Source organism: Amaranthus tricolor, chromosome 4 (genome assembly GCF_026212465.1).
Source record: "Amaranthus tricolor cultivar Red isolate AtriRed21 chromosome 4, ASM2621246v1, whole genome shotgun sequence".
NCBI classification, from domain to species: domain Eukaryota; kingdom Viridiplantae; phylum Streptophyta; class Magnoliopsida; order Caryophyllales; family Amaranthaceae; genus Amaranthus; species Amaranthus tricolor.
The window spans coordinates 32,241,130-32,266,681 of NC_080050.1; the positions used below are offsets into that span (position 1 = coordinate 32,241,130).

General features: G+C 32.7%; 4 protein-coding genes across 4 annotated transcripts; 3 read left to right on the top strand and 1 right to left on the bottom strand.

The window, feature by feature from the left end:
* The first annotated feature begins 4,440 nt into the window (after positions 1–4,440).
* On the top strand, positions 4,441–5,148 carry LOC130810965 (uncharacterized). The gene has a single exon (XM_057677083.1). The coding sequence runs from the start codon at positions 4,441–4,443 to the stop codon at positions 5,146–5,148; it is 708 nt and encodes a 235-aa protein (XP_057533066.1).
* An 808-nt stretch (positions 5,149–5,956) lies between these two features.
* On the top strand, positions 5,957–8,999 carry LOC130810566 (60S ribosomal protein L10). Its single transcript, XM_057676672.1, has 4 exons — positions 5,957–6,115; positions 6,632–7,133; positions 7,962–8,043; positions 8,756–8,999. Exons 1-4 carry the CDS (start codon positions 6,106–6,108, stop codon positions 8,831–8,833), a joined length of 672 nt encoding a protein of 223 aa, XP_057532655.1. The 5' UTR covers positions 5,957–6,105; the 3' UTR covers positions 8,834–8,999.
* Positions 9,000–12,569: 3,570 nt separating this feature from the next.
* On the top strand, positions 12,570–18,406 carry LOC130809820 (peroxisomal OPC-8:0-CoA ligase 1). The gene is made up of 6 exons (XM_057675646.1): positions 12,570–13,557; positions 15,049–15,498; positions 16,455–16,600; positions 17,187–17,254; positions 17,378–17,480; positions 18,072–18,406. Exons 1-6 carry the CDS (start codon positions 12,753–12,755, stop codon positions 18,189–18,191), a joined length of 1,692 nt encoding a protein of 563 aa, XP_057531629.1. The 5' UTR covers positions 12,570–12,752; the 3' UTR covers positions 18,192–18,406.
* Positions 18,407–18,499: 93 nt separating this feature from the next.
* LOC130809821 (uncharacterized) lies at positions 18,500–23,238 on the bottom strand. Its single transcript, XM_057675647.1, has 2 exons — positions 22,882–23,238; positions 18,500–20,573 (listed from the first exon to the last, which is right to left on the bottom strand). Exons 1-2 carry the CDS (start codon positions 22,989–22,991, stop codon positions 20,366–20,368), a joined length of 318 nt encoding a protein of 105 aa, XP_057531630.1. The 5' UTR covers positions 22,992–23,238; the 3' UTR covers positions 18,500–20,365.
* Between the last annotated feature and the right edge of the window lie 2,314 nt (positions 23,239–25,552).

The window sequence follows — 25,552 nt, forward strand, 5'->3', positions numbered from 1 at the left end:
AGGTTAGAGGGTAGAAAATTATAAGTTGTAGAGGTGTAGGAGTTGTAAAAATATTTGAAAGTATAATAAAATTTAGTTCATATATAGTGCCTTTACTCAACAATCTGGTATCAGAGCCGGATCGGGGATATGAGCATACTTTTGTCATTGTGCGCCTGGTGGCCGATACCGCCCCTTGACCGAGGTGTTACCATGCGGGCCTTGCAAACCCTAATATGGTAGTCTCTTCACTAGATTATTACCCTAGTGTGTTAGTTTTCCCGAAGGTAGGACCCGAGAGGATTAGTTGGAGGGGGTATGAGCTCATACTTTGCCATGGACGTCGGGTTGCCGGTAACGCCCATGGTCGTGTCACTATGCCGTGAAGTGGAGAACAGATCCACTGATAGAATGTTACTGATTGATAGAAAGTTATTTCATTGATCGAAAGTTATCTAATGATAGAAGATTCATTCTTTGGTAGAAAGCTTACACATTGATAGAATGTTTACTCATTGATAGAAAATTTATTCAATGATAGAGTAGTTTATGCTAGTGAGAAGTGCGCCTAAGTTAAGTTACCTCAAGGGAGTTACCAATCCCAAAGATAGACTATGATCACACTTATTTTAAGATAGACAAGCTCTATAGGGTCATGCGTTAGGTAGTCTGTTAATGCCTTGGTTGAGTTGACACTATGCGTGTTTTACAAGAGTTTATGTTTTGAGAAGAGGACTGTGATGATCTACATTCTACCCAAGAACACATGGTTCGGGTTGGAAAGGACGTAATGAGATTAAGAAGTATAAGTGGAAACGATTACTATATGTGCTCTGTGTCTTATGAAATCATCTTATGTTGTATAACATAATGGTATCTAGTAGTTGGCCTTATTATATTTGATGCTAGTTACTGACATATACGTGTTTGTGTTTATGTTTGATTGTTTGATGACTTTCTATGATTGTCCTTCTATGACACATTGGCCTTTGGTCTGATGTCGAGCAACAGGAGGATCATAGACAGGCGTAGTAGGTATTGGAGCTTCTCTTGCATTGCATTGCATTGGGGGAGAGTGATGAGGGCGAAGCATAACCTGTGTCATACCGTTATCTTTTGATTTTGTAGTTCTTATTTATCTTTTGTAAACTTTGGTTGTATACGTTTTGTTATGAGGCTTCGTATCCTCCTTTGTATATTTGTATTTCCGCTGCGTAGTTTATATCTTTGTATAGTTTTAAAGAGTTAAGTCATTTTAAAACGCAAGCGTTGACACTGGAACCACGTTCCATGCTTGTGTTGATTTGAGAAGCCGACGATGAATCATTCCGCCGTGGTGTGAGATTTTGAAGGCAATGATGCCTTAGATTAGTTTAATATTTTATTGTGTTAATTGCTCAACCACATGTTCGATAGTTAGCAGAAATGTTGCCGAAATTTCCACTCACCTCTTTAAAGCTAATGTTTAACGTTTATTTAAATTATTTTCCCTTTTGTTCTTATGTAACACCCGAATTTCTCCCGTCCTTCACGATTTTGGTTTCGTTTAAGGGGTTGGAAATTCAGGGGTGTTATAATTTAAGTAACCAATTTCAATAGTATAAATAAAAAAAATCCTCAGAAAAGTATATAATCTTTTAACCAACTTTACATATCTAATACACTTAAATAATACTCATTAAATAAATAACATTATATGGTTTTCTAATACATCAAATGATGTGACCTAAAAAGTATAAAATCAATTAATATGGATAATATTATAGTCATAGTTAGAAAAAAATAAAGTCAAAGATATAAATATTAGTCATAAAAACAATGACATCACCATTGAGTTTCGAAGAAAATTTTTTTGTTGAGATTGTGACACGTAAACAATATTAAATAGTAATAATGTCAGCGTGTTTTGCTTTAACAATAGGCATTTTACTTTTGAATGTTAAGGTTGATACTTTAAATATAAAAACACTCCTCTTTTAAAATTGGGGCTTCTTACATAAGATCTTTTTCACTATGAGATGTCTCATACAAAGGTTTGATCGACAAACCTATTTTATTGGAACAAGTTAAATGCATACTATCGCACAAAATTAGGAGCAACTTTTGTATGAGCGGTGTGATAGGTGTAACGTAACAAATTTTCAAGGTTAATTTTAACATTGAAAATAACGTGTTAATTAAACACTAAACAATTATAAAATAGTATTTTAAGTAAAAAAATGAATATTTTACTTAATCTAACTGAAAATGATTCAGAACTTTATTTTCCACTTTTAACACATAGCTCTATATAGTTAAAATATATATTATGTGCTTCATCTAATTATTTTTACTTACAATTGAGCAGTATCCACTATTCATCTACCAATATTGTCTTGTATCCACACTCCAAGTTTATAAGAAAATCATAATTATTTGAAAATTTTTATTCAATTTATTTTATCCACTTTTCATGGAACAGAATTTAGAAACTTCCACTTATTATTACTCATGACTATATCATCATTATTATCATCATTTTATTATCTTAATGCTATTAGATGGCTCCTATCAAGTACCAACTACCTAAATCGAGTATTGGGGGTTGAATGTATGCAATTTTACCCTTATTTATAATAAAAAAATTGTTTTTCATTGATCATTGATAGCTAACATTATCAGCAACTTTACATATATAAAACTACGTATGATTTGATGAACCATTTTAATATAGTTTCTTGGCCCCATCAAAATAAGAAGCATTATGAACTAATGAGTTAGACATTAAAAACTATTGCAAAGAAAATACTTATTAAAGTACACCTCAATATTGCAAAGAAAATAGTTATTTATTATAATATTGTAATTTTATAATAGGGTCAACTAAAAAAAAACAATGTCATTACAAAATGAAACCATAAACACCATTTTATGCAATTAACAATGAGTAACTAATAAATAAATTTTCTTTTAGAATAAATTTGGTTATATGCGCCAAAAGTACCCAACATTACCAAACATGAAATATATGGCTTTATCACTTATACAGACACTCTATCTAAACATCCAAAATCATGTAGTTTCATGTGAACTTTCTTTTGCTAATTACTTATTTAATTTAAGTACACCTCCTCCAATCTCTATTGTCGATCTTGACTTATGATCATTTTTGTCCTTTCAGAAATGACAAATATATATTCAATTTACAGTTGTACTATACATCAAACCTGCTTTTATTTCTTTAATTAAATGTAAGTGTAAAAGAAAAATAGAAAACTATTTTTTCATCATGCAAAAAATTATCATTAACAAATAACATTTTATTATCTTAATGTTGCTAGGTGACTTCCTATTTGAAATTTAAGGGTTAAATATATGCAATTTATCTTTATCAGTGATAAACAAAGAGTATATGTCTGATTAACTGTTTGTAGCAAAATCATGTATAAATTCACATAAATATTAAATATATGATATTTTAATAAAGAATTTAAAAGTTATGAATTATGATCTAATAACCAATTTTATTTTCTTCTGTGTAAAAATGTTTTTATTTGATACATTATCTTCTTTTTTTCTTCTGCTTTGAAAAATTAAGATTTTGAAGCTAAACTATGACTTTGAATTTGATTCTCAAGAGGAATTAGAGACAACATTTTTCAAAAAAGAATTCGAGTTTGTTTTTAATTTTTCTCCTTCCCCCAATCTATAATCCAAAAAAATTTAATCAAATTATGTTGCTTATTAATATTAATAAATTAAAAAAACAAAGATGAAGCAATTATAGTTTTGAGTTCATTATATTTGTGCACGTGAAAACTCATTATTAAACCAACCTTGTCAACAACATAAACAGCAAACAATAGGAATTAGAATCTGAACAAAATCCACCATCTAAATTGTTAATTAATTTTATCTTATTAATCTTTTTTTTTTTGAAGGCTATATATCTTAAAATCCCAAAAAATTAGTCCTCATTATTCAACCATACGTACGGAAGGTTCTTACAAACAATTTTTTCTTAATTAGCTGTCCCAAACCCTAAGCCATTTCATGAAACTTCAACCTCATCTTCCTTGCTTAACAATTATATAAACACTACTTGACCACTATTTCATTCATCACCCCTTCATCATTTGCTACAACCTAAATTTAGCTACCAAACTCGGGTCAGTTTGGGTATTTAGCTAACCTTACAAAAACGAATGAGTAAATTGAATTTTGATAAAGTTGGGTTTTAACCTAACTTAATTATTTAGGAAAAACGAGTCTGATTTCGATTTTGAGTTGGATTTTTAACCAACTCGATAATTTAGAGAAAGAAAGTGTTCACTGAATCAGATTTTAATCGAGTTGAATTTTAGCCGATTTTGCTGCTTAGAGTAAAGAGTCGATTAATCGAGTTGGATTTTTATTTGCTAGTTTGAATTTTTGTTTTAAGAAAACGAGTCGGATCGATTGGTTATAATTAATTAGGAAAAAATGTTGGCAACTCTTCCAAATTTCATTGAATTAAAAGACCTCCACAAAAGAGCAAATGACCTTCTCCAAACACCTCAAATCCAACAAACCATAAACCAACAACAACAAGAAACGACGTCGTCAGCTCTAGAAATTTCCGAAGCGTCATTAGAATTGCTAGATCTTTGTGGAACAACACGAGAAATCCATGTTTTGATCAAAGAACATCTACAAGAACTCCAACACACATTACGCCGGGCCAAAGTAGACGGGTCGGATTTCGAAACCCAAATGTCAGCCCATGGGCTTTACAGGAAGAAACTCAACAAAGAGTTAGGTAAATGTTTAAGAACAATAAAAGCGTCAAAAAACAAGTATTTTACGTCGGATCTTTCGCTAATAGATCAAAGTCTAATCGTAGTAGTTCACGTTTTGAGAGAAATTAGAGGTGCAAACGTGTCAATAATGGAGTTTTTATTGACACTTTTGTCTTTACCTACAACTGTAAGTATTGTTCATAGCCAAAGATCGAGTTCATTTGCGTCGAAATTTAGAAGAGTAAACTGTCAAAGATTGTTGGAAAGATGTGATTCAATGGAGGTTCGAATGGCGAATCAAAGATTGGAGGAAGTTGAGAAAGCTATGGAAAATGTTGAGGTTGAATTAGGGTGTATTATTAGACGTTTGATTGATACTAGAGTTTTACTCTTGAATATTGTTAGTAATTAGGGATGGTTAATGTAATTCGTGTACGCTTAAAAATAGTGATGTTTTCTATAAGTAAGTATTACTTTTTAAATAAAATTGAAAGATTAATTTTAATCTAATTTTTTTTTAGATTATTGTGTAATTAAAAAAATATTTTGTACACTTCTATATGAATTGTTAGTATCTCGATTATTTCTATTTTTTTCATTTTAAGACTATCAATATCAATTCTTACTACTTGTATCATCAATATTACAAGTATTTTTTTGTTACTTGATTTTTTTGGTTTCCTAACTCTTAAGTCAATTAAAGCACATAATTAGACCCCAGAAATCAATAATTAGATTTTTAAATAAATTGACTAAGCTAAAATCTTTGTCTAAAATAAAAAAAAATCCTAAATTAAAAATGCGATAATGAAATTAAACATTCAAAGCACATATAGGATTATCGAGGTTCATTAATGTGAAGTTGTAAACTACATCTTTCTTAGCCTAAATGTTTATTAGTTGATGTGAACTTAACTATACATCTGGAGATGTTTAAAACAGACCCGATGATCGATATTTACCTGATCTTGTAACAGTACTTAACTTAACTCGACTTCAAAATGAATTTAAAATTATGTGCAAATCTATGTGGATACAAGAATCGATTTTATACGGACTAAAATTACATGACCCGAAATCAAACCGATGACCCAAACGAACCTTTCTACTTGCATCACGTCTCAGGTCACCCTTTTGTATACGAGCCATTGACCAAAAACCGGTCCAAAATACGTAAATGGGCATGCAATAAAAACTCGAGTAAACGCAAGCACAAACGTCACGAACGGCCCAAACAATCACGGCACCATTCATCTGTTTATTTATTTTTATATTTAAATAGATCGACAAGCCCGTAATTCATGTTCGTCTTCCCTGATTTAGGGTTTTGTGATTTTCGTCATCTGGTTTTCCCTTCCGATTCGCCGTCATGGGAAGAAGTAAGTTTTCTCTTGTCATTCAAATCTCATACTTTCTTGCTTAAGATTTGTATGATGTAATGTTTTAATTTTGTCTTAGATTTCTATGAATATTTATGTTATCTGTGTTCGCTTCTAATTGAACTAATCACGCTGCCGAAGTTGCTAATTAATTGAAATGATGTACTTGTTGCTACTGAAGAAAGAGAAATGTGATGTTTTAATTGAATGTGTATTAATTTAGGACTAGAAAGAAAGGTTTAAGGATTTTATCGATATTTTCGATTTCTCGTCAGATTTTTTCGGTGATTTGGTTGCTAATTTACTGAAACAATATATCTGTTTATACTGGACGGTATGAAATGTGATTAATTTGTTAAATCTGGATTACTTAGGACTGACAAGTGACAAGAAATGTAATAGGATTTTTGTCGATATTTTTCGATTTTTATCTGTTTTTTGTTGGTATTTTGTCTGTCAATTTACTGAAATTATATTATAGTTTATACTGAGATGTGATTGATGTGGTTAAATTAGGACCGGCAAGATGTTACCGTCAGATTAAGAACAAGCCATACCCAAAATCAAGGTATTGTCGTGGTGTACCTGATCCTAAGATTAGGATTTATGATGTTGGAATGAAGAAGAAAGGAGTAGATGAATTTCCTTTTTGTGTGCACCTTGTGAGTTGGGAAAAGGAAAATGTGTCGAGTGAAGCTCTGGAAGCTGCACGTATTGCTTGCAACAAGTACATGGCTAAGTTTGCTGGGAAAGATGCTTTCCATCTAAGGGTTAGGGTGCACCCATTCCATGTGCTTCGTATCAACAAGATGCTTTCATGTGCTGGGGCTGATAGGCTCCAGACTGGTATGAGGGGTGCTTTCGGTAAACCTCAGGGAACGTGTGCTCGTGTTGCCATCGGGCAAGTCCTTCTCTCTGTTAGGTGCAAGGACAGTAACAGCCATCATGCTCAGGAGGCTCTTCGTCGTGCTAAGTTCAAGTTCCCTGGACGTCAAAAGATTATTGTCAGCAGGAAGTGGTATGTTTATTTCCTGCTTTTGATAGAATTTAGGTTTTTTTGATGTGTAACTACAAGCATAATTGACATGTGTAGGTGCGAAATCATTCTTTGTGCTAGACTTGGAGTTTCTTGTACTATGAGTCATGTTACAGTGCCTTTTAGATTTATTGTGAGCTTTGACTTGCCTTTTGGTTCACCTTAGTTACCGGCTTAGCAATACACAACATATTTTTATAAATTGATTTTGTCAAATGGATCCTACCTACACTTGTGGGTTTAGATGTCTGTTGCATGGCTATGTAAAAACAAAATGGTTGACCCTTGATAGCAAATAGGTTTAACTTAACATAAATAAGTTATGGTGTATACATGATCTAACATTCCACTTGCCAATGATATGTTGAATTCCTTAATATAGAAGCTGTAACTGGTTGAATGTACTAATGTAATCACTCTGTTTTTCCATGAGGGCTGTTTTGGCTCAAGTGTGTCTGCAAATTGACATGTTTAGGTGTTGAATATTCAGTTATAGAGTTATGTTCATTTTGTGAGTCATTGTTATACTGCATTTGAGGCTTAGTAATCAGCTGCCTCTTGGCTGCTTTTAGTTTCTTTTACCGTTGTACGCACGCAATCTAACATTGATGTGTTAAAGATGTTCCATTAGAAGGAAAATGGTCAAACACAGTAATGCTATCGAGTATTCACTTAATTTTTTCAGTGAGAACTTGTTGTCTTGAATCTGGATCAGTTCTTGTGTAAAGCCTTGAAAAATTTTTGGGTTTTTTTTGCTGTTGGTATACTAGTTTTACCAATAATGTTTTTTGTTTTCTGATTGCGAAACAGGGGATTCACCAAATACAACCGTGCGGATTATCTCAAGTACAAATCTGAGGGCAGGATTTTACCTGATGGAGTTAATGCAAAGGTTTGTATTTACTTTTTCTCTATTGTTATTTGATGTTTCATCTGTATTCGATCGGCAGTATTTTCCTGTTAGGAGATTTGAAAGGTTATGTTACTTTATGTTTGAGCGAGACAAGAATCTGACCTTGGTTGTTGCATATGTATATACCTTGTCCTTTTCTTGTTTTAAATTAAGGATGGTGTGATCCATGGTCTCGTGGCATTGGCTTCTCTTGTTCTTTTATTCTTAATTTCTAATGATGATAAAGGTTCGAGCATTACATTTTTGATGTATCTTCTCTTCCTGCTTTACATCTAGCTGCATAAAAAGCTTCTGCGCAGTTGAATTCATTTGCTGTACCATGCTGTGTAGTTTGTAAGTTAGCTAGGTTAATTCAGCTGTTGGAACTTGTAAATCTCATGAACCCTGCTTGGAAGTATTTTATGCATTTGGATGCTTAAATATCATCAATTTTTCAAATACTTGATAGTGTTCTTATTGTTTGGTTATATAGCAGCCTAAATGTACGACTTCAAGTTGTTGCTCTAGGTACTTTGAAGAAGAAATTTCTGTTGGTGTTTAGAAATTACGTGCCCTAGATTTTGTTCTTTTAAACGTCTAATATTGTTTCTTATTTATGGTTAGATACATGTATTGCTATCGAAATGCTAAATTTTAGAGTCGTCAAGTGATTAGTTTTGAAGCTGATGTTTCCCGTTGTCTTACTTTGCAGCTCCTTGGTTGCCATGGACCTCTATCTAATCGTCAACCTGGTAGAGCATTTTTAACATCTGCAACTGCTTCTGCATGAGTGAGGAGACGAGCTTTGATACTTATTTAGCTTTGTACTGTGATCGATCCAAACCTAAACCCTTTGTGGTTGTAGTTTCGAGTTCATGTCATTTGTGGAGACTATCACTGTCACTTTGTCTTGTTTCGTACATGTTCCACCTTTGAATCTCGCTTTGCATTTTGTATTTGTTTTTTGTTTGCACGTCTCGTTACCCGCAGGTCGGTCTACTCTTCCAAAAATTGACCAACATTAGTTAAATTCTTGAAAGCTGGATGTCGTAAAATGGAGTAAGATTCGAAGTAGGAAATGGAATTCCCCTAGGCTATAATTGTGTTAATCCTGAGTTGTTGCGTCATAAAGTGCCGCCATCCTTACATGTGATGTAAGGGTTCCAAACTTCCAATACTATAATACCTGCATGGAGCCTTTATTTGTTGGAAAGTGTAGAACACAATGGGATTCTAATTTGATATCTATTTAGTTTTACAATTGGATTATTATATTCGATTTGTATGATTTTTAATTTCAAATTGTTCTAAACATACATTTCTAAATTAAAAAAAAATTGAATTTGAAATGTCTATGTATTGATCCAAACTTGACATGATTTAATATATATTCTTTGATAGAGATGAAAAACATTTACGACACTAATGGATTTGAAATACAAAATTAGAATTGATTTCGGTAGGATTTGAATCTTACTCTTTTTGGTTTCAGAGTATTTTTAATTTTTGTATATTAAGAATTTACAATGAGGCGGTTAATAATAAAAAATAGATTTGAATGCACGTCCAAATAATAAATAGGATTGCTAATATTTAATGTATATTTAAATTTGCTAAACCATTGAAACCGATCAAATCAGAAACATGTATCAAAACAGAGGAGTAACTTTATAAAACAAACTCTCTTTGTTCAGTTATTTGTATAAGGATAAAATTTGAGTAATTTAAGAAAATAGATAAAAGTTGGTAAAAATTGTGACTTATGAGAAAGTGAGAAATGCGTAGATGTCATGAAAATTTAATCTATAAAGAAAAATTAAACAAAAAAATAACCAAACCAGCAGGACAAAAGACATAATCCCTCGGATTCTTTTAAGTTGTATCATTTAGTTTTTTGGCCCATTCATCGGTTATTTTTAATTTGTATTTTATTCTTAATTTAGCCATTAAAATATTGTCAAGTTACAAGTGAGATCTTGTTTGATTCGTCTCAATGTAAATTTTATTAATATTAATTTTTAATTTTTAATTATGTACAATTAGCGATATTTAAAATTGAATTAGTATTTTGGATAATGTGCCAAAAATAAATGGGACAACTTATGTTATATACGAGTTAGAATCCTTTATTACTTAAAATATAATAAAGGATTTATTACTCAATCTAATGATTAAAATTGCTTAATAGAGGAAAATAGAAAAAATTTTAAGATATTATTTTTTATTCTAAAATAAGTATTAAAATTTTAAAATGGATAATTAAGAAAAGTAAAAGAAAAGATCATAATGGCTTATATACTCCCTTCATAAATGATGCTGAAAGCCATCCGGACAGGTGAGTGGCGCCTATTGCTGACATCGCACTAGTTCCTGAATTTATTGCTTTTAAGACTAAATTCTACAATAAGCAATTTGGCACATGTTGCTCCACAGTCCACATTTAGTACGCCTTTTCGGATTTTCTTTGCAATAATATTCCCACATTTGGTAGACACAAGTATAATACTCCCTCCTATTCAGCTGAACTGTCCCATTTGACTTTTTACACTTGTCGAGGCAACATTTTAACTCTTAATATCTCAAATTATGCTTAATTAAAAATTATAAAAAGTTGATATTAATAATCCTTGTATTGAGACAAATCAAACAAGATCCCATATGACTATGTTTTAACTTATAGATTAAGAGTAAAATACAAATTAAGAGTGATAAGTGAATAGTGCCAAAAAAAAAATGGGACAATTCAGCTGAATAGGAAGTAGTACAACTATACGTGTATGAGTTTTACTTTTACCCATTAGAGAAACGTTACCATTAACAGCAAATATATTAGAACAGTCAAAATATAATACCAACTTATCTTATTCTTACTTTGCCTAAAGAAATTAATAATACTCCTTCACTTTCCTTATGAATTTAGAAACATGCCAATTAAAATAAGTACTACTTTTTGTTTTTATTTGAAAGACTTTGATATTGACAATTACAAAGTTTTGTTATAATCTTTTTAAAAAGTATACTATATAAGATTTTGTTATATTCATCTTAATATTATTTGTATTTGTCTTCACTCTTTTCTAGTTTTCTTTGACCAAGTCATTCTTTTTTTTAAATCTTAACTGATTGAGCATTTAGAAGTCATTGATCTTTGTTGTTACTTTAATGTATACTAAGTCCACACAAATGAAATGTGACAAGACTTTCTCACAATATGGACAATACTAAATACACTTATCTATTCAAATATACCATTAAAATTTTTATCCAAATTTTTCAATAGACAATTTTTACTAAATCAACTAAGACAAAATTTAATTCACATTCTTTATTATTTTATCGGGAAATTTGCAAAAAAACACCTTTTAAAACCCCTTTTTTGCAAAGAAACACCTTTTATAATTTTTTTTTGTAAAAAAACACCTTTTAAGAGACTTTTTTTTAAAAAAGACACCTTAAATCAGTTTCCGGTGACTTTTGTCAACTTTCCGGCGTTGACTATGCAAGTCAACGCCGGAAAGTTGACAAAAGTCACCGAAAACTGATTTAAGGTGTTTTTTTTTAAAAAAAGTCTTTTAAAAGGTGTTTTTTTACAAAAAAAAAATTATAAAAGGTGTTTCTTTACAAAAAAGGGTTTAAAAAGGTGTTTCTTTGCAAATTTCCCTTATTATTATTATTATTAATTTTTTTAAAATTTTTTTTATTTTTTTTTATATAATAATAAAAATAAATTTTTTTAAAAAAATAATATTAATAATAAAAATAAAAATAAAAATAAAAACAAAAATTTTAAAAAAAGTTTAAAAAAATTTAAAAAATTTAATAATAATAAAAAAATAAAAAGTATAAAAAAATATAAAATAACAATAATAATAATTAAAAAAAATAATAATAATAATAAAATAAAAAATAAAAATTAAATTAAAAAATATTTTTTTTTAAAAAAAATAAGAATAATAATATTTATTATTATTATTATTATTATTAATTTTTTAAAATTTTTTTTAACTTTTTTTAAAATTTTTGTTTTAATTTTTATTTTTATTTTTATTATTAATATTATTTTTTTAAAAAAAAATTTATTTTTATTATTATATAAAAAAAAAATAAAAAAAAAATTAAAAAAAATTAATAATAATAATAATTAGGGAAATTTGCAAAGAAACACCTTTTAAAACCCTTTTTTCTAAAGAAAAATCTTTTATAATTTTTTTTGTAAAAAAACACCTTTTAAGAGACTTTTTTTTAAAAAAAACACCTTAAATCAGTTTCCGGTGACTTTGGTCAACTTTCCGGCGTTGACTGGCATAGTCAACGCTGGAAAGTTGACAAAAGTCACCGGAAACTTATTTAAGGTGTTTTTTTTAAAAAAAGTTTCTTAAAAGGTGTTTTTTTACAAAAAAAAAAATTATAAAAGGTGTTTCTTTACAAAAAAAGTGATTTTAAAAGGTGTTTCTTTGCAAATTTCCCTTATTTTATCTATTATTCACATGACATTACTTATATTAATTCAATTATTTAAATAGGAGTACAAGATCCAAGACTTCCAACATCATCATTCAATTCTCTTTCTCCACCATCTTTTGGCTTTTACTTTTTCATCACCTTCTTCAAATCATTCATCACTCTCTTTACTTTCTGTCTTTCTCCCTCCTTTAAGATCGCAAACCTCCATACTTATTCCAAAACCCATTTCTCCCAATCCTATTACCATGGCAAATCTTACCAATAATCCCTCCATAAACCCAAAAAATGGCTTCAACCCACAAACCTCCATTTTCCAGAGTAAACGCCCACCAATTTCCCTCCCACCAAACACGTCCTTAGACATCACTACTTTCATTTCTTCCCGTCCTCACCTTAATACTACAGCTTTTATTGACGCTTCTACAAACCGTCAACTTTCTTACTCGGATCTCTGGTCAACTGTTGACTCGCTCTCATTTTCTCTCTCCTCCACTTGGCATATCCGTAAAGGCCACGTCATCCTCATTCTCTCTCCTAACTCCATCCTCTTCCCTATCGTTTGTCTTTCCGTTATGTCAATCGGAGCATTAATCACAACTGCTAACCCATTAAATACGACCCGGGAAATATCCAAACAAGTTTCGGATTCTAACCCGGTTCTTGTTTTTACGACACTTGAACTTGCCCATAAACTATCCGGATCCGGGTCTAATGTTAAAGTTGTGTTGATGGGTGAGGGTCAAATGACGGAAGGAAAAGTGAACGTTGTAACGACGTTAGAAGAAATGGTTAAAGATGGAGAAGAAAGGAAAGAGAAGGAAGGTGGGATGGTGAAGGAAAGAGTGAGTCAAAACGACGCCGCAGCGTTGTTGTATTCTTCTGGAACTACGGGAGTTAGTAAAGGGGTTATTTCTTCTCATCGGAATATGATTGCAATGGTTCAGATTATTATCGGACGGTTTGGATTGGATGATGGTGGGGTCCACAGACATACCTTTATTTGTACGGTTCCGATGTTTCATATTTATGGTCTTGTTGCCTTTGCTACAGGTATATTTTACCATTTGTTGGTTAATTAACACGTTTTAATAATTGATAATTTATATATATTTGTATGTTCATTGTCTGCTCCTTATACAAGTTTAATATATACTATAAATTATTATTACTACCTCCTTAATATAACCTATTAATTATTATTACTATTATTCAATCTATTTCTATTTAATATTCTCATAAAAAATGTTCACAAGAACTTAAAAAATAGAACCTAGTATTAAACAATAAATAATAGGAAAATTTATCCAGAATAATCCAACCTATTCACGATTTTTCTACAATAATCCCAACTATCGATTAACCATGAATAATCCGAACTTAGGAGGGTCTTTGCCTTGGGTACACCCGGGTGACCTGCTACCTATTGTAGCAAGTCATTTTGAATATAAAAAAAAAGATAAATATTTTAAAAAATGAAAAATTTACCCAGAATAATCCAACCTATTTACGATTTTCCTACAATAATCCCAACTATTGACTAAATGCCAGAAAATTACCTGTTGCACCGGTAAAAACAAGAGCAACAACAGCACAGGTTAAGTGAGTCAATAGTTGGGATTATTCATGGTTAATCGATAGTTGGGATTATTGTAGGAAAATCGCCATGAATAGGTTGGATTATTCTGGATAAATTTTCCTAAATAATATTATTTTATTTAATAAAAAGTTAATGAAAAAGAGTAAAGACCATAAATATTAAAAATTAAATTAAATAAAATTTGTAGAAAAAATATAAAAACTTCAAATATTAAAATAAATTATGTGGGAAACATATAGCCCATAGGAAACATGAAATGTTATAATGAAAGCAAATGCAACAATAGAATAAATAGATTAATTATAGAAATCAGTAAATCAGACAAATGTTTGACGTAGTTTATTAACAATGAAGTCCTTCGTTAGATCAACAGTCTTGACCCATATTAGATAATGGACACTTGGACACCTTATTATTTTCTTTTAGAGCACAAAATATGAAAATTTTGGTGTCAATCAGCGGAGTTTAACATTTGGATACGTATCTGTATCAAAGACACAAAAAATTGGACAAATGAATATATAATCTGTACATGTGACTAGCAAAAGGTGGAACAAAAATACAAATTAATTTTGAAAATTCTATTTTTTAGGTATTTTTTTTTCATAATGTTGGGGCCTAAAAATAATTAATTAGACTAAGTTCAAGGTAGCGTAAATTAACTTCAATTAATATTTGAGGATTAATCTCAGAGTCGGGGACTTTTTGGCCTCATTCTCCTTTATGGATATGGATTGTCGCCTTATTTCCCTCTCCAGACCCTTATTATAGCTTTCTATGAGCGAAATGCATTAGGTACGATGATAATGTTGATGACTAAGTTCAAAACCAACGTCGACTAAAATTTGAGGCCACTCAATTTATAAGTCCCTATGCAATTGGACACTTTGCACATGCATGGAATCACCCTTGATTTGATGTAATGTCTTGTGTCTTGATCACAGGATTACTAGCAGCTGGAGCAACAATTGTTGTCTTACCAAAATTCGAAATGAATGATTTGTTCCTAGCAATATCAAAGTACAAGATCAGTTACTTCCCTCTTGTTCCACCAATATTGGTGGCAATGGTGAACAATGCTGATCAAATCAAGAAGAATTTTAATTTGAGTTCATTGAGTCATGTTTTGTCTGGAGGAGCACCATTGGGAAAGGAATTGATAGAGGGATTTATTGAGAAGTTTCCAAATGTTGTGATCATGCAAGGGTATGGACTAACCGAATCCACTGCTATCGGTGCATCCACCGACTCCTTGGAGGAGAGTCGGAGGTATGGGACAGCGGGGTTGTTATCTCCGAGCATTGAGGCAAGGATAGTTGATCCCGATAGTGGAAAAGTGTTGGGGGTTAATCAGACCGGTGAGCTTTGGCTTCGCGGTCCTACTATTATGAAAGGTAGTTTATTAATGGCTTTTCACTGCTTTTGTTTTAGTGTCACAAAATTTGTTAATTTTCTCGTGAGTCGCATATGAATGTTACTTATATATGATATATGATGAGAGTTAAATGAATATTAGAAGTTTTGATATGTTTTCACTTAAGTTTTTGGAAATGAAGAAAGCATACACATTAACCTCAAGGACACTTTCAGAGTTAAGCTTTGGACCTAGGGTGATAGGATTGTGATGGACCATATCAAAATGACTCATTTAATCATTTGCGCTTCTTATTTAGGTAAAGCAAATTGTTGTGAGAGAGGGTCTCTGAGAGATGCATTAAATATAGGCTAAATAGCCCAATTAATACAAATTAAAAAGAAAATAAGAATGTGAGCTTTTTGTTTAAACGGAACAATCTATTTGTTAACACTAAAAAAAGGTGCATATATACATCCGACGCCTTCAAATCCTACGTAGGTGGGAACTACTTGGACAACGAAATGTTGTTGCTGTTGACCGGGTATTCGAAATGATTGAATAATTAATCTTCCCTCCCTTGTTTTCCCTTCCCATCCCCTGTTTTCCCTTCCCATCCCCTCCTCTTTCTTGTTGGAAATACTTAACATGTGAGAGAGATTTCACGTTATTAAAATAGTGAGTTGTGAACTTGCATATAATATTTGGTTGTAAATGCTCCTAAAACTCTATAGTTTTGGGTAAAAGTAAACCTCATTAAGTGTGTATGCAAGTCAACATTACCCGTGGTTTTGTAGGCTCGAGCCCAGTGGTGCTCCGTAGTTGTGTCCACATGAGTGAGCCCACAAAGTAATTTATGTGACGAATTATTACGGCCTAATAGTTCTATCCTAAATTGTTATCCAAACATACTCTTAAGGTTCCACACTCAAACACAGGCACAATTTTCCTGTGATCCTATATAACTTGGCCTAATATTTAATTGCACTGTTTCAGGTTACTTTAACAATCAAGAAGCAACTGCTAACACTCTCACTTCAGATGGCTGGCTTAAGACAGGAGATGTGTGTTACATTGATGAAGATGGATTCTTGTTTGTTGTTGATAGACTAAAGGAGTTGATCAAGTATAAAGGATACCAGGTAATACCTGTTCCAAATTTTCCATTCCATGCTAATTTCACTTTTCCTTTTTTCTTTCTGCGTTATAGATGTAAATTTTCTTTGGCTGCCTACCCAATTTCTTTTACGCCATGTTGGGTTATCGATATTAATTGGTGATATAATGTTAATTTGATGAAAATATGCTATGTTTTCTCATGGTAATGAAGCTCTTATCCTCAAACGTGTTTGTTTCTTCACGTTTTTTCATTATCAACCAAAATTTAAGCTGATAATTGAGGCTTTAAGATATGTTATTTATACTCTAACACCCTGGTGGTTGAGATTCGAAACCATGACCTTTTGTCACGCTGGCTTCCAATACCCCAACTCAATCAAAAGTACTTAGATGGTTAAGGCCAAAAAATATGTTATATATACTCTAATATAGAAGTATGCAATGTTAAATATACTGTATCTTGCAATCATACAATGTGGATGACCTTTGAAACTGATATATTAGTTTAAGTAGCCAATACCAATGTTTTGGGATTAAGGCTCTGTTGGCTGTCATTGTTGTCGCAATCATACTATATATATGAATTGCACATTGTATTTCGATTTGTAGGTTGCGCCTGCGGAATTAGAGGCGTTGCTGCTCACTCACCCAGAAATAGCCGATGCTGCTGTTATTCCGTAAGTTCAACTTGAAAACATACCGTCCAGGCGTCTATAATGTTGCTTGTTTAGTGTTGTGTTATGCTATGCTTCTGCTTTGGATGTGCCTTATATTGTAGAGTATGTTGTTTTACACAACAGGTTCCCAGATAAAAACGTTGGTCAGTTTCCGATGGCATATGTGGTAAGGAAAGCTGGTAGTTCCTTATCAGAGAATGAAATCATGGACTTTGTTGGGAAACAGGTGAGTTCAAAGTAGAGAACATGTAACAATAATGATACAATCTTCTCATATTTCTGTTTCAGTCACCAAATTATTTGAGTCGGGGTCGATATTGATCATAGGTGAGGTAGATATTTGTCTAGGGCCCGGACTTTGAAAGGAGCTTAATACCTTAATTCATCTATGTTGTCACGTAGGATGTAAAATACTGTTTGTAAAATTGTAACTTTACCTTTATCGAACATCCATTAAAGACCGAAATCGACCGTCTATTGGAAGGATCTATTTCTTTTATTTTGCCTAGGGCCCATAAAATGTCATAAATGACACTAATTGAGTCATATATGATCAACTTTAGACGTGAGAAGCGACTCTAGTCTCAGTTGAAGGATGCACCACTTTCCAGGAGAATCGAATCTCGATGTCTCCTTCTTCTAGCCCTCTCGTTGTTTTTAGCCTACCTTGTATCTAAAAACTAGCCAAATACATTTAGAGAAGCGAAAATCGATCGAAAATGTTTACAAGATGGGATATAAAATGAGTCATGCTCTCTTTAACCTATGCTTTTTATGTAAAGTGTCCTAATAGATGTGTATTTTTGGGCTTATTCAGGTTGCTCCTTACAAAAGAATCAGGAGAGTGGCATTTATCGAGTTTGTACCGAAGAATGCGTCAGGAAAGATTTTGCGAAAAGATCTAATCAAATTTGCTACAACTAGTTCGAAACTATAGCCGGTTACAATTTGATTGTATTGAACTTATATATTCATGAAATTTTGAGGGTGTTCAACCTTTGTAACCTAAGGTTGTTCATACATGTATATTCATCCTCTTCAAAAGAATCATTTCCTTCACACCAACTAAAATATGGCATAATGCATGGATGCTAATAACCTTCGTTTGATCATGTATTTATGTGATTGGTAAGATGAATTGTCCTATTTCTATCACTCATGTTGGAATTGAACTCCAAATGGCTAAATTGTCGGTGACTTTATGACTAAATTAAGTTATTTTCTCATAAAAGATTAAAAAAAAAATTGAATCACTATTAAATTCGACATTTTTCTTTTAAAAAAAAAGTGATGCGACTATTTCACTAACTAATGAAATCTTTGCAAAAAATAATTTACTTTTATAATAAAATTGCATGACTACAAAAATACAAAACTAGTAAACTAAATAATTTTTTTCTCGGCTATTAATTGACACTCATATTATAGATGAAGAAAATGGAAAAGTTGAGTTTAAAATTATTTAGAAACTTCCTTCTTTTTTTTTTCTAACTTCCGCTTGTACAGAGCTAGAAAACATCCTAGGTCCACTCATACATTTGACATCACACAAACAAAATCAAAAGAAGTGAGTAATATGTAATTCGTTGACAAATTTTTTATGATTTGGTGTTATGTATTGTCAATAGATTATACCTATAAATCAGGGCATACTAGAAGCCTCTTACAAATATCACGGTCACTACACGTCCAGGTTTCCTGCTCGTTATCTTTCACTGCCTCAGCTCATATCAGGTGTACGAGATGCCAGTTTTCATTGTGAATGAGGATGTGGAAATCCGATAAACAAGCAGCAAGGAGAAATCGTGACTTCGTTGGTAGAGATAAGATATTTGATCTTCTTTTATGGCATTTCCATACCATTCCTGCCGAAATAAGTGGCAGATCAATCACAAGGAATTGCACTGCCTCTTACCTCAACTCTAGGCGAGGATGTAAAGGAAAACTTTCGGTATTCTCCTTGAGATTGAAAAGACGAAGATCCACTTTTTCACGCCAAAATCGGATTGTTTCAGGTGTAGCAATGCCAGTGTTCACTGTGTATGAGAATCTGGAAATCTCATAAACAAGCAGCAAGGAGAAATCGCGCCCTCAGTCGTGGGTAGAGATCAGATATTTGGTCTTCTTACAATGATAAACAGTCTCCATGGCCTTTCCAGTACCAATCTTGCCAAAATAAGTGGCTAGTCGATCACAAGGTATTGCAGTGCCTCTTACCTCAACTGTAGGCGAGGATGTAAAGATAAAATTTCAGTACTCTCCTTGAGATTGGAGACGTGTATTGTGGTTAAAAAGACGACGGTCCACTTCTTCGAAACAGAACAGGTCCAAGTACAAACTGTCATCAATTGGCAGATAATCGCAGTTTGTGAATTTCAACACCATGATATTCCAACTACTAACCCGTGTAGCTTGTGAAATGTACTGGATGGACTATGGCAGATGAGTAAAGAATCGCATCAGTACCGCCTTTCCCCATGAGTGCAAAGTCTATGAGCCGAGTCAGTAAGCCACCCACCAAGCGTACTCAGTACTAACTTTGCACAATATGAGCAGTGCTAGTCTATGGGACACTGCAAACATCCTTCTAGGTTGAATAAAGAGATCACTGAGAGATAATATTTCAAATTTCAGATCTAAGACTGTCCCAGATATATCCCATTTAATTTGCATCTAATTTCTATTTTTGGTTGTCCCACTTTGCACCTTTTCCTACTTTTGTGAAGGTCTCCACAATTTTCTTTTAATCTCACCCACAAATTCATTCTTTCTTTTGATCTCCTAAACTCATTTATTGACCCCCCTGATATACCAACAATAAATTAATATTTAAACCTCTTCGAAAGAGGTGCTAATGAAATGGGACGGAGGGAGTATATAAGTGATCAACTAACCATCTAGTTCACACAAAAAACACCATTATCTCTAGCTGCTCTGACCATTAAGTGAACGCAGATGCTGACATAGAACATAATTACATAAGAGCGCAAAATTAGAGTATGAAATCACATTGTTGGGATTAAGACTTAGGCAATGTTGTTAGCGCAAAATTGAAGTGTGAAAACTGTAAATTAATCTCACATTTTTACAGATATGGTTGCCTAAAGGACATTACATTGATAATGGCAGAAGCATCCTTCGTTTCTTCTTACGTGCCAAACGTACTTTCTTTGATACTTTCATGCAAAGAAGTAACAACAATGTGACGCTTAACAAAACAAAAGCAAGTCGCACATGCCTGAAATATAGAGACACTGCTGAGAAAACCAGGAACGCAAGAATAACGAGCTCCCAAATTACAAAGACCACGATATCCACCCTGCCAAAGAAAACATAAGTCATATAGTCACTTCACTCAAAGAGTGTATGAGGAGAAGAAAGTACTTAAAGTGAGAAGAGTGTAAAGCCCAAAACACTGAACAATTACATTCCATCCCACTGTGAATATGGCCTTTCAATACAAGGGATTTTTCCAAAACCTAAATATGTCATGAGCAAAAGAATTATAAGAAAAATGGAGCAGAATTACACAGTACCCTGTCTTGAGTCTTTTTTTTGCCTTTCCAAATCCGCTTCAAAATCAAATTCCCACCAATTGTTTATTAGGTCTAGATGCATAGTTAAGGGTTGTAAAATGAAGTGTTGAAGGGATGGGAATTCAATATAAAGCATAGCAGGAGGAAAAGTGTTGACCAGAGGAAGGGAGTCATTAATTTATTTATTTTACAACAAAGATATGGGAATAAGTGTAAATAATTTAATCTTCTTTCTTTATCAATTTCAAACTCGCAGAACAGCATTGGACCTCTCTAGTTCAGTTCTTCCAGAAAAGAACACACCTATCCTTGATAACTGAATTGTTCAACTCAAGTCACGATACCATAATGTATTCCGAGGCATTCAACAGAAAAAATTTGAGATGGGCAGCTAGATTAAGATTAAAAAAATTTAGTAATAAGTGGCATGATTCATAACCATAGAAGAGATTGTAGAGGTAAATGAGCAACTAATACAACAAAGCAGAAATTTGAGAAGACTCAACTTTCATCATCATAAAGAAAAAGATTAAACCCCTAGCCAATGAAACAAACACTTATGCACACTCTCTTAATAAACTGGAAGGTATTGCTCGATATCACAATTCACAAACCCCATGCCCACAGAATCTTGTTTGTAGAAACTTAAACAGAATCCTCAGCCTCCCTAGGATCCAAACAACAATTATCTAATGTTACGGCTCTCTAGACTCATATGAATATAGCCTTTATTGGATTGAGATCCTTAACAGTAACAAATGCACTAATTAAATAACTTAGAGCCCGTAAGTAAGCTACAATTAGTTTAAGAGACCTTTCTAATACTTGTTTCTTCCATCAAACAACATAATGAGAAGTACAGCCTAAAATATTTAAGATGTAGCCAATAGACATAGAATACTTAAAACTGAGCCTAGTAAATCCCAAAAATTGCATCTGTCAAAACATTCAGTCGAATCGAATTTGGGTCCATTGGTCAAGGGTTTTTTAATATTTTTCTTATCAGCTAAAAAATATTTCTAAGATAGTAGGTCCTAACTCGAATCAGAGTTCTTATTATAATAGACAAAATACCTTTCCAAGTCTCATTTGTGGTATATTAGCCTTAATAGTAGGTCCTAACTCGAAAATAATAACTTGGAACTGTAAAAAAAAAGTCCAAACGAGTAGGATCAAGTCCGCTAAGGGTCAGAAAAATTGTAACAGGTCTTCCGCAAGTATGCTGTAGGACATAACTTGTACTAGTAGTTTTGAACATTCCTAAAGACCAAAAGTACTCCTCTTTTATTTGAATTTTCCCCCTTATCATCACTAGGGGCTACATAGATTTGTTTCAAACCACTAATTGCCTCAGACCAGTAGGTAATTTAACGATTTGGTGAGGTATTTTGGTTACTGTTGTGAGCTATAGTTTGCAATTTAGTCTAATAATCAAATTTTACATCGGATCAAGTCACAAACTATATTGTGGAATATTGACCTACTACGGCAAACTGTGCATTGTTAGAAAGTTGAAAACCACAAACTGCACTAAACACAACATTTTAGTCCAATTTAAGGGCTAATACAGTTTGGTGCAGTTCAAAAATTTTCTAAACTGTAATTTGCAATTTTATCTCTTCAACCAAATCCTCAAGCCATATAAATTCTAATATGACCTAGCCAAACCTCATCATTCCAATTACAATGTCCATAATCATTCAAATCTATACAACCAAATACCAAAATTCTTCAATTTCACTATCCCTTTACAAGTTGTTGGTATCACCAAAAAATAAAAATCCTCAAGACATATCAATTATAAACCTTAATATAACCTAGCCAAACTACACATGTCAATTACAATGTCAAGACTTAATTGAGTCTAAATATCAAAATCCTCCGATTTCACTATACTCATATCTTTAGAAGTTGTTAATATCATCAAACACTAAAACCTCCATCATCGAAAACAACCACAACATCAAACCAATTTCTCAGTTAAAAACTCATAATACATCAGGAACAGCAAAATATTAATAGCAATTAAGCGATCAGATCAGAAAACCTAATACATACAAAAGAAAAAAAGAAAAGAAAAGTAAAACATACATAGAAGTGAAATTGGAATTGGACGAGAAAAAAGAAGTAGAAGCCCAATCATTCTTAGATCGAATCTGGTACTCTCTCAACTGCTCCGCCAAATTATGCCGCGTAATCATATCAATCTCTTCCTTTGAAACTTGATTCCTTATTTGATTCCTTCTCACTTGATCTTTCCTCCTCAAAGATTGTTCGAAGAAGAAAACGAGTGAGAAATGATGGAAACTAGTGAATTCAAGGTGACATTAATGGAGGAATTTCAACTTGAATCATTGGAGAAGAAGAAAAACTGAAGAAAAAACCCAAACTGAAATGTAAAGAAAGTGTGAAAATACAGTCAACGATTTCAGCTTTGACTCTCATGTTAAATGGGCCGGTTGCTTTAGTCTGTACTCTGTTTAAGTATGCAGCAAATGTTGAATGCAACTAGAGGTGTTCAATCGACTGATCGGGTCGGTTTTGGACGGGTGTCATTCGGTTTAGTTATATTTCGGATGCATGTTATGACGGGTCACACTCAGATCGGATCGGTTAGTCACGGTTCGATTGAATATCAATTATTCAAGCTATCGGTTTGCATCAGTTCAGTGTCAGTTGAAGTTCGTGTCGAGTTTCAATCGGTCTCGGGTTGTCATCGATTAACAATTGGTTCGGTTTTACCGAGTACTGATCGGGTTCGGATACTTTTCAAGTAGATTTTGGCTACGAATTACTAATTGCTATCGATCGAGTCAGTATCAAATTAAGTTGTTAGTTATTTTTTAATTGATGATAAGGTTCGCTTTACTTAAAGCAAAATAGTTAAAATGCAAATCAATTAGTGATTATTATTACATTGTTTCTTTTACTTGTTTAAGTGGAAATTAAAATTATAAAGTTTTATCAATTTTCATCTAAGTAGTTAAATAAATATTGACCATTAATTATTAACTCTAAATATGTGAAACCATGTATTTATAAAATTTATTTTATTAAAATATTTATCACTTTATTAGAATAACTAATTAGATGATTGAATATGATTCGATCATACTTCTATGTTAAAAATTGGTTCAGGTTTACAGCAGTTCGGTCATTGTTTCGGGTTAAGTCGGTTTTTGCTGGATCAAGTTCGATTTCGAGCATGATTCAGGTCGGATATGACTCGGATCGGTCATTATTAGGTTTGGGTAATCTTGGTTAACAGTTATGTGTCGGTTACAGCTCGGGTTTAGTTTTTCCATTTTCGGTTGTCCACCGGTTCGGGTATAACTTCGAGTCGGGTAATGTCGGTTCGATAAACCTAAAAAGAAACACATTTTCGGTCGGTTTACTTTTGGTTTCAGGTCGGGTCACTTTTGAACAGCTCTAAATGCTACGGCCTCCCACATGCAACCAGCTCAGTCCAATTATAATTTTATTAAATTTTTTCTTTTTAAATCTATCAATTCGAAGCCTTAAAACACTCGTTCAAAGACTTAAAATGCCCATTTTAAGGCTTAAAACTCTTACTCCAAGCCTTAACATTCCTTCTCCAAAGGCTTCACCATAGTTTTTAAGCCTTAGAATGGACATTTTAAGCTTACTTCAACAGTGAAAATGCTAATTTTAAAGCTTAAAATCCCTAATCCATGGCTTATAGTCCGTACTTTAAGGCTTGAAATGTCATATATTATATTTTAGTAAGCAAGTTTAGTATTAGAGTGCTTTATACTAATGTTTCTTTTTTCTCTTTGATTAAACATTATACGTCGTAGAATATGAGTTTTAAGTTTTGGAATTATCATTTTAAGACTTGGAATAGACCTTGTATTATTTGAGTAAGCAAGTTTAGTATTGGAGCTTGATTGTCTTGTTAAGGCTTAGAATTGGCCATTCAAGGCTTGAATTTGGAACTTTATGGTTTGTAGTAGATATTAAATGCATGTGTAACACCCCTGAATTTCCGACCCCTTAACGAAACCAAAACCGTAAAGGACGGGAGGAAATTCGGGTGTTACATAAAAGAAAAGGAAAAGAATTTAGATAAACGTTAAATATTAACTTTAAAAAGGCGAGTAGAAATTTCAGCAGCATCTCTTCTAAAAAAAAATCGAACGTGTGGTAGAGCAATTAGCATAATAAAAACATTAAACTAATCTAAGGCATCATTGCCTTTAAAATCTCATACCACGGCGGAATGATTCGTCGCCGGCTTCTCAAATCAACATGCAAAGCATGGATCGTGGTTCCAGTGTCGACGTTTGCGTTTTAAAAGGACTTAACTCCTTAAAACCATACAGAGTTATAAACTACGCAGCGGAAATACAAATATACAAGGGAGGACACAAGGCCTTATAACAAAACATATACAACTAAAGTTTACAAAAGATAACAAGAGCTACAAAGTCGAAAGATAGCGGTAAGACACAGGTTATGCTTCGCCCTCATCACTCTCCCCCAATGCAATGCAATGCAAAAGAAGCTCTAATACCTGCTACGCCTGTCTATGATCCTCCTGCTGCTCGACATCAGACCAAAGGCCAATGTGTCATAGCTGGACAATCATAGAAAGGCATCAACAATCAAACATAAACACAAATACGTACACGTCAGTAAGTAGCATCAAATGTAATAAGGCCAACTACTAGATAACATCATATTATAAAACAACATAAGATGATTTCATAAGACGCAAGCACAGATAGTAACCGTTTATCGG

Bases quoted from the DNA above. Each gene is read 5' to 3' on its own strand.
- LOC130810965 (XM_057677083.1), top strand. From the start codon at position 4,441: ATGTTGGCAACTCTTCCAAATTTCATTGAATTAAAAGACCTCCACAAA.
- LOC130810566 (XM_057676672.1), top strand. The intron at 7,134-7,961 runs GTATGTTTATTT...ATTGCGAAACAG, and splicing joins ATTATTGTCAGCAGGAAGTG to GGGATTCACCAAATACAACC. The intron at 8,044-8,755 runs GTTTGTATTTAC...CTTACTTTGCAG, and splicing joins CTGATGGAGTTAATGCAAAG to CTCCTTGGTTGCCATGGACC.
- LOC130809820 (XM_057675646.1), top strand. From the start codon at position 12,753: ATGGCAAATCTTACCAATAATCCCTCCATAAACCCAAAAAATGGCTTC. The intron at 13,558-15,048 runs GTATATTTTACC...TCTTGATCACAG, and splicing joins TCTTGTTGCCTTTGCTACAG to GATTACTAGCAGCTGGAGCA. The intron at 17,255-17,377 runs GTAAGTTCAACT...TTTACACAACAG, and splicing joins GCCGATGCTGCTGTTATTCC to GTTCCCAGATAAAAACGTTG.
- LOC130809821 (XM_057675647.1), bottom strand. From the start codon at position 22,991: ATGATTACGCGGCATAATTTGGCGGAGCAGTTGAGAGAGTACCAGATT. The intron at 20,574-22,881 runs GTATGTTTTACT...TTTCTTTGGCAG, and splicing joins AATTCCAATTTCACTTCTAT to GGTGGATATCGTGGTCTTTG.